We start from the raw sequence: 9,804 nt of genomic DNA, 5'->3' as shown, positions 1-9,804 counted from the left end.
AAACCAGAGCAGTGCCTCCTCCCCCGGGCCCGTGCACTCGGGTTCCTCGGGGTCGTGAACTCCCGTACCGCGACCGATGGAAAAAGTCAGTCGCGGCCCCTGAGGTCAACTATCCAAACCTAAAAAAAAAAATTTCAAATTAATAGTATTAATTTAACACAACTATTACAAAGCATTTACCTACTTACTTGTTCCCAAAATGAAAAAAAATCAGGAACAGAAAAGTTCGTACGGAATGGAAATCCTATAAACGTAGGTGAACGATACGCGTGATGAAAGCGTCGAGGCGTTCGTATTCGATTTTCGAGTGAAATTAACCGAAAAAACGCGTATGCAAAAGCGGACGCGTTTATTACACAGCAGCGGCGATTTTATTCGCCTTTATGAGGTGTCCATCAAACGGGAATCGATAATTCAGCCCTGGATTTATCGCGTGTCGCGCCCGGAAAAACGCAACCAGCCGAAAAATCACTCTTACGCTGACGCAGACGCGTAATGATAAACGATGAAAATCGACGAACCTGCTCGCTTCGCTGGGATATTTAATAAAAAAAATATCTCCGGCTCTGATGTCAGGGGCCGACCAACGATTAATCGTATTCGGAACTTCTCTAATAACCCGTTTCGGGAATTGTGAAACGGGAAACGTGGAATTTGCACGGGCACAGGTAACGACAGAAGGCTGATAAAGCCGGGGAAAATTATGAAATAATCCGGACAAATTGAATTGTAATTCAAACTCTTGCCTTCCTCGTGAAATCCGTGTGTTTCGAACTCAAGTTCCGCTTCAACTACACCGAATCTAGTTGTTCCGCCGAGATTCATACCACAACGCCTCTCGAAATAATTGAAACTCCATCCGACCGGTATCGCTTCATCATGTGTGCATAATTAAAGAAATTTTCGCTTTTTTAATGTTTATCGCGTATCGCTGTGAATTGAAGATGCGACGATGTGTTTGTTAATCTGTGTTTGTGTGTGCTTTTCTTTTTACTGTAACGTTGATATCGACGAACGTATTAATAATTTATCCCGTGCTTTTCTGATTTTTAATTAAAAATATGCCAGGTGTAAATGGGAAAATTGAAAATTTTCAGGGGAGAGGCGCAATTTGGAAATATATCGAGAAATGTTTATTGAAATGGTTCCTTTAATTTGCGCGTTTTGACACTCTGTTAAAATCAGTATTCGAAATGTTCGCGATTAATCTCTTTTTAAATATTTTCCTATAAATTTGAAGCTTGAAAATTTTAACTAAAAAATTCTCCATTTTATGCAGTTTTTGAAAATTTCATTTTTACTGTATTTTCAAATACGATTACAATTGAATTTGGCAATTTTGAAACAAGCACAATCACCTCGATTTTCATTCATTTCAGAAAAATTTTCCGATCTCCATACTTATTTTCTTTCGCACCTACTCGTGTAAAAAGAATTGGCAAAAGGTCGAGTGTGCCTTGCCGTTGGCGATACTGCCTCAACAAACAATGATCTCGCGAAAATCGTTCGGTGCGAAAAAAGGAAACGAGGAGAAAAAGGAAAAGTAAGATTGATGCGTGGCGTTACGCCCAAACTTCATTCGACGTTTGTTCCAGACTCTTTGACCGTTGATTGCGTTTTCCAATTGGAACCGGTGGAAGCAGCCTTATCGATCGATCGACGTTCGCCGTGTTCAGACACGCGTATACCGCGTGTAAACGTAATAACGTTGACGAACGACCAGGACATCCGTCAATCACCGTCAAATCGATGCCGGCAGTTTGTCGCCAGGCTGACTTTCCATTCGTGTCATTTGCTCCTTTTTAATTCGAGCTGATTTTTCCAACCGTTGTCGTTCTACGTCCGCGTGATATCGTTAGATTGTGTCTCTTATTCGATGGACTATATCGTAGGAAACGGTGCGTGGAGCAACTAGGGGGGATTTTTAAAAAATTGAAGTTTAAATTAAATTAAATTGAGTTAAGATTGAAGGGAATTGAATAAGTTAAGAATTAAATTAAGTTAAGCTAAGTAGAGAATGATTAAACGATCAAAAAATGGTACTTTATCGGAGGTTAAAATAAAACTAGGGAAAAGTAACCATATTGGTACCCCTGGGACGTGCAATCGCGACGCCATCTTGAATATCGTTAGAAGCTAGGTCATTTTTCCATTTTTGCTGCTTTTTGTACAGCGTATTTATTTTCTTTTTTATTACTCTGCGTTAAGGGGTTTTAAGTATTCAATTGGCTCTTCATAAGCAATTTAAAGGGTGTTCGCCAAATGAATATCTACGATTTTCGATATATTTAAAAAAAGATATATAAATTGGAATTGACATTATATACAGAAGTATTTTATCCCTTCCATAACCAGTGAGACGCAAACTGTCATTCATAATTATTATAACACCCTTTATATTCATTCACAAAAGGTTTAAAACAGAAGAGTACATTTTTACAATTTAGCAACCTTTTTCAAAAAATATAATTTCTCAATTCATCTCACCTTATCAAGTTTAAATTCTTCTTATCCTCAGCTCCATCGATCAAATTTCACTAAATCGAAGCTTTCAAATTCCACGTTCCCAAAATATTACCAAAATTCACCAGATTAACCACCAGATTACCCCTTAAACGCAGCTTCCCCTCGGTGTCTCTAAATCGTTGCGACAAATATTATTTACCACGCACCACGAATAATATTTCAAAACCCACTTTCGAACAGCTTTTAACCTCGCGCTATTCTCCGGAAGCGTTGTTTACACGCGAGAAAGGATGTAGTACATCGGAGTCTGCCAGCGATCCGGAGGACGCGTCAGATTGATCGAGCAACCGCGACACGGTCATGCATTTATGCATTTCACCGTCGTATTATACGAACATCGGCCGGACTCTTCGATTGATTGAATATTCCTTTGAAGAGGACCTTGAATATCGGGCCTCGAATACAACATCGTACAATTTCGATCGCGTTCAAATCTCGCCGCTTTTAGGAACGACGCGTCGTAATACCGACCGGACGATCTATTGCCGCGTAAAATTTTATGTCACCCAAAGGGACCGATTTCCTGATACGTGGAGGAAAAGCTGCTCGACCTTTGTCCGCAATAGACCCGCGGAATTTTCGCATACGAAACGAAACGTGGAAATTTCGCTTTCGCGGCACCCTCGTCTACACAATGGCGGCCTCGGTCGGTGAAAAATCTCCGGGAAAATGAACCAGAGAAAAATTCCTACGTAACTTTATTGAAAGAAGGAAAACTAAGTCTTTTTCCAATGCGTCTTTCCCCGCACAAAGGAATCGTTCGAGAGAAAACGACGCAAGAGGGTGTAGAATCGTCACTTTAGAATCGCCATTTTGTCGAAAATTATTCGACAGAAATAACGTGGTAATTCTTTATTTTTTTCCTCTCTTTTCACGAAGCAATCGCACCGTTCGCTCGTTAATCACGCAACCTAGTGCCAGATTTTTTTCATCCTCGCAACTTTCGAAGCTTACACACGCCAGATGCAACCTTCGTGTTCCGGGGAATGTTTTGGCAATTTAAAATTCCCGCGTTCCGTGTCGCTGCGCTGAATTATACGGACGACGCGACGCCGTTTCGAACGGGGCACGATTTTTTCCGGCGGACAGGAACAAAAATTGGAAACACGCGTTTTAATGGAATTCGCGAGAATTCGTTAAATATTCATCGAACGAATTCGTCGATGGCGGAGTCAAGGTCGTTTCAAGGTCAACTCTCGGTTTCTCTAAATCGAACGTTTGTTATCGTTCGAAATTTTTCCAACACCGGTAACATTCGAAATTCGCTTCATCTCGACGTGGTGAATCTATTTTAAAAAATACCGCGAGCTTTTCTCTATCGTTCTTTTCTTTGTTTTTAAACGTTTCTCTGAATTACGCAATATCGCAAACGGTGAATGTTAAACGACGCGATTAAAAAAAAAAAATGGAAACGTTTCGTATCACCGTGAAAACATCCAAACCGTAAACCACTCGTCTCGCTATTAAAAGAAATATGAAAAGGCTTCTTTCTTTTGGAAAATGCTCATTCAACGAACGCGTGTATACGACGCGGGTGCAATTAAAAAGCAACGTGCTTTATATCGTTGCACAGAAATGTGTTCAGAGTACATTGTACGAATTTCGACGGTAAGATTTTCTCCAAAAAGAGAGAAAGAAAGGAGAGGAGAGGGTTGGAGTTCTCTCTGGGAACGTTTTGAAGGAGACGTCTTCGCCTTAAATATACATATAAACGGTGTACGAGAGGGAAGTGTCCTGAAAACAGAACTCAGCGAAGAAACTAGAGGGAAGGAAGTTCGAGACGTAGAAAAGTTAGGAGAAATAGGTGCTACAGTATCGAGGAGTGTGCTGGAAGGGAAAGTTTCCTTGTTTCTTTGCATACACGCGACCAGTGTTGTCTGAGTCCCTTTGGAGAAGAACTTGTAAGCGAGGGAATAAGATAAAAGGGGTAGTCTCATTTTTCCAGCGAACTGGTGAATCGTACTGGCGATGTTACGAGTCAAATGTAGAATAATTAAGAAATGAGACTGATGCAGTGAAGAGAAAAATAGAAATTTTACGTAGCATTGAAAGGAACACTGTCAATTTAAAAAATAATGGTATTTCTAAATTTTCTCTTCTTCGAGGAATATTAATATTCTGTCGTGTAAAATTTTGGGATTATTAATCAGAAAATGGATTCAAACATCATTGATCAAATTTTACACCAAATATTCGTGTTTTCTTTAATCACAAGAATTTATCAGAACTGTGAAACAACGTTTATGCAATACCAAAGAAACAATAATGATAGTTTGATTGTCCCTCTCTAAATATATCTCGCAATAAATTCTCACGTACTCTCAGATATCAATAACAACGTGCTTCGCCTGTTTTTACCCCCAGTTACCCTGTATGATCCGCTCGTTTACCAAATCTCGAGACCATACGATATACTCACTTCATTCACGCCATCACTCACATCTTATTATTAAACCAATTCCACAGAAACAAAATGAAACTTTACATAACAATGAAAGGGACACCTATAATTTTAAGAATAATTGCACTTTGAAATTTCCTATTCTTCCAGGATTTTTAATAAATTCTATCGCGCAAAATTTATCACCGATCAAATTTTGTATTAATACTCGTTTCATCCTTAACCATAAGGATCTTCCAGAACTGTGAAACAACTTTTATGCGATTCTAAAAGAAAGCAAACTAAAAGCTTTCCGTAACACTGAAAGAAACATGAATTTAAAAACTTTTTAAAACAATGACACTTAAAAAATTTCTTTTCTTCGAGGATTATTGATATTCTATCGTATAAAATTTGAAGACTAAAGATAATATAATTCAAGCATCGTAGATTAAATTTTGTATTAATACTTCATCTTCGACCGTGAGGATCTTCCAGAAGTTTGGAACTTTGCACAAAATTCGATGGAATGGCACGCAGCTTCCCGTTTCCGGTTTATTAAACGCGTTACCGAGGAACAGCTACGCGATTGACACTCGCGTTTATTTACCCAGGCCGTATCGTACGCGGAATTTTGGTTAGCCAGGCGAAACAACGGGCGGCGAGCTTCCACAACATGACAAGTTCACGTTTGACGTATCGTTCGCGCCGCTGAAATTACATCGCTAATTTAGCCGGCGTCTAGTCGACGCTGAATGACGAAATCGTCGCGCTGCGAATTACCGTCTGCCTAGGTTACACGGAAATCATAGGAAATCCCGATGCAATTTGCCGTATTTGATTTTAATATTATCGTTTATCGACGTGAGCCTCAGGTTTATGTTACGTTCCAATGTAGATTGAGTCCTTGGAAATTTTCTCGTACTTATTCTGCACAAGTTGTTGCAATTTTTAAGTATTAATTGTGCAATATGGTTTAATTGTGGATAAATGTCTCATTGAAAAATTGTACGAGATTGATATTTTCTTTAGAAAACCGTGAAATTATTGAGAAGTGACAATTTTATATTTGGCAATTTGACAATTTTATATTTAACAATTTAACAATTTTATATTTGACAATTTGACAAGTGGACAATTTTATATTTGACAATTTGACAAGTGGACAATTTTATATTTGGCAATTTTATATTTGACAATTTTATATTTAACAATTTGACAAGTGGACAATTTTAAATTTTACAATTTTATATTTGACAATTTGACAAGTGGACAATTTTATATTTGACAATTTGACGAGTAGACAATTTTATATTTGACAATTTGACGAGTGGACAATTTTATACTTGACAATTTGAAAAGTGGACAATTTTGTATTTGACAATTTGACAAGTGGACAATTTTATATTTGACAATTTGAAAAGTGGACATTTTTATATTTGACAATTTTACAAGTGGACAATTTTATATTTGACAATTTGACAAGTGGACAATTTTATATTTGACAATTTAAAAAGTGGACAATTTTATATTTGACAATTTGACAAATTGACAATTTTATATTTGACAATTTCGTATTATGTGTAGAAATTAATTCGGTACTTTTTCTTACAAATCAATATTTATTTACAATTACAAAAAATCAAAATAAAAATTTGTTAGAAATTATTCTCCATTTTTCCATTATTAAAGATATGACGATTTTGAGTCTATAAAGTATCAAAACTTTGTGAAAAGACGCACTGTATTAATTTCTACACCTAACAAGTAGTATAACCATATTCTTAGTCAGGCAAGTGAAACAAACTGCGACGAAACTACATTATATTCCCAAAATAATTTTCAAAATACCACTAAGTACTTTTCCTCTCGTTCAATTCTCACGAAACGAAGCGAAACTTGAACGGTATTCGCAGAAAATTAAGTATGAAACGGTCGAAGAACTGAGAAATATACGCTCCTTCGAAAATCATTTTTCATTCGACGTACATACGTACATGGCAAGAACGATTTATCTTGCAATTTAGGTGAACGTCAGCCGTCGAAAATATTTGAAATCCTTCCCGACGAGACGACTACGATTGAATTCGTACCGTTTCGTCCACGACAACGGCTTGTCGATATTTCAGAACACGAGGGTGGCACTCAACAGCCGGCCAGCGTGTGCGACGTCGAATATTACGGATTGACGTCACCGGTGAACGGTTCCGTGGTGCATCCGGAGCCTCACCGATTATTCGCCATGAAGGGGCCTATAAAATGCAGGCAGAACTTCATTCCAGCGGCTAATCAGTCGGTCATCATTCGCGTAAGTTATACGACCCATCTTTGTCCAGCTGTTATTGGCCAATAAATTTTTCTACCCTTAGATTTTTCTTCTCCGGGAAGAGAGTTTTCAATGCTCTAATAAATTTTCCAAATGCTTCAGAATTTTAAAAAAGGAGAAAATAATACTGCAACTTGACGTGGTTTTTTCACACGATGCATAGAAAATAAAAATCCTTATCAGAAAATTTCAATACGGTGAAAAAATATATATACAGTCATCAAAAAAAATTACATAGGTAACTTTGAAAGAAAAATAATACAAAAAATATTACATTTACCAAAAAATTTTTCTTTCATCTATTTGCATATTGAAACTATTTAAATTACGCGTACAAATTTTCTCCTACCATCATATTATACAGGATGAGTCTCCTAACATGACGACTTCAAATAACTCGTAAGTTATTCGTTGTACGAAAAAATGTTTCAAACAAAAGTTGCATGGTATCTAGGGGGATATAGAGTGCTCTAATCTGTTTTTTATTACCTTACTCTTTTATTGAGATATTAGGGTCATATTCAGTTTTGTATATGATATTTTTTTCGATTTCGGATAAATCGTCAAATTTTGCGTAAAAAAGTATTATTACAAAGTGGGACTTAAAGCGAATAATTACTGAGATATCTTCAAATTAATAATCTTCTATTAGGAAATACGCTCAGTCAGCGTGATTGTTAACACGACTTTGTTTACTTGTTTTATAAATATTTCAGTAATTATTCATTTTAAGTCCCACTTTGTATAATACTTTTTTACGCAAAATTTGACGATTCATCCGCATTCGAAAAAAAATATTAGACGTTCTATTTAAAAAACTGAAGGTGGTCCTAATATCTCAATAAAAAAGTAAGGTAATAAAAAACAAATTATAGCACTGTATGTCCCCCTAGACGACCCTATGTCCCCCCTACAACGAATAACTTACGAGTTATTTGAAGTCGTCATGTTAGGAAACTCACCTTGTATAGAGAAAATAATTACGTAGCCTGTTTTACTTTCCATTAATTGCTCTGTCGATTTAGCCTTTTTTTATCCATCGCACATTGTTCTCGTAATCTCGTACGCTCTCTAATTTAATCTTACAATCGAAATAGTCAATATTTCTGTATGCATCGAATCAGAAAATTGATTAAACCCCCATTCCGTTATACTTCTTCCTCTCTTCTTTTTTCTGCAATTAAACGTGATACGACTTAATACACATTCGACAGACTTGACGTTCATCCCTTATGTTATCGATGCACAGTTAATACAGAGGATCGATGATAACGTAACGAAAATTTAATTAACGCCTATTACCAGGCGGAACGGAAATGAAAAGCTCGGTATCGATAATCGAAGGGAACGTATTAAAATTCATCGATGAACGATTCATTTATTAAAACGTTCAGGTACCTCGGTGATGTACACGCGGAAGTGAATCGGTGCTTGAATTACCTTTAGAAATTCTACAAAGTTCGAACCTATTTCCGACGTCCAATTCTACGGAACGGAACGGAAGAAAGGAAATAGTTGGCTGGAGGGGAAAGAAGAAAAAAGGAGGGGAAGAAGGGAGGAAAAGGAATATCGCGAGAAGAATCCCTGGAACTGCCATAGAAGTTCTAGGGATTCTGTGGCGTGCACGAGCCCTTATCACAGACATATATACACACGTATATTACACAATGCTGAATCGTTGCTGTCGCTTTGCTCGAAGGTGGAGAGCAGCTCGAAGCAGAGCCCAAACAACCCTTGCGAAACCAAGTGCGGAGACAGCGGCTGTCACTGCGTCAGCAACAAGTCCCTGGAGAACGTAGACCACCTTCTGCTCGTCTCTGAAACCGATCACATCGTCACCTGCCTCTGCGGAAATTATCAGGTAAACGCGAGAATTGCTGTGAAGTTTGTACCACACAGGCAAAAGTCGACGTGTTCTATTCTCCCTCGTGTGAACATACGTATGCTTCTGTTTCTAGAGACACTTTTTCTGGGGTTGTTTTATAAGTTTCGTTGTTGATTTGTAGTCTTTTGAGAGGAAAGTTTGAGGAAGGAATTGGGAGGTTTAGAATGTAACTGAAGAAAGGGGTAATTGAGAGGAAGGAAGGAAAGACAGAGAACTTGTAAATTAAGTTACTGGGCTGGAGGAATAATTGTGTGTGTAACTTTGAATTTTAAAATCGGCGACCATTCGAGCAGGAATTTGCAAAATTTAGAATATTGCGAAAAATTAATTTTTCAATTTAACACTAGAACTACCGACCGGGTCAAAATGACCCATTAACATCTTTCGAGAAAACGTGTTCAATACTGGTAAGTGTTTGTAACTTTTCGAATTTATTTTCTACAGGTATGCTTCTATTTGTATCGATACAAATCGAATTTTCCAATTATGGTTTACTTACGTAAAAATTCACTTTTGTAAAGTCGGTAATGTGTCGTTCTGACTCGGCTGGTAATTCTAGTGTTAAAAAATATTACTAGAGGAGTCCTTCTTGACGAATTTTCTTCTGCCTTTCTAGAATTTTACGAAATAAGAATTCTTTTATAATTTAAAATATTATAAGAAATTAATTTTTCAGTTTAAAAAATA

At 37.2% G+C, this 9,804-nt stretch overlaps 1 protein-coding gene across 1 annotated transcript in view; it reads left to right on the top strand.

Moving 5' to 3' along the window:
* Positions 1 to 9,804, top strand: part of LOC108570386 — a 62,028-nt gene that overhangs the window by 42,067 nt on the left and 10,157 nt on the right. The window contains exons 7-8 of the mRNA XM_017932245.1: positions 7,036 to 7,214; positions 8,932 to 9,093. Of these exons, the coding sequence (XP_017787734.1) occupies positions 7,036 to 7,214; positions 8,932 to 9,093 (341 nt within the window). The remainder of the gene's footprint in view (positions 1 to 7,035; positions 7,215 to 8,931; positions 9,094 to 9,804) is intronic.

Source organism: Habropoda laboriosa, unplaced genomic scaffold (genome assembly GCF_001263275.1).
Source record: "Habropoda laboriosa isolate 0110345459 unplaced genomic scaffold, ASM126327v1 scaffold77, whole genome shotgun sequence".
NCBI classification, from domain to species: domain Eukaryota; kingdom Metazoa; phylum Arthropoda; class Insecta; order Hymenoptera; family Apidae; genus Habropoda; species Habropoda laboriosa.
Note: the sequence above shows the minus strand (reverse complement) of the source record. Positions and strands in the feature narration are given on the sequence as shown.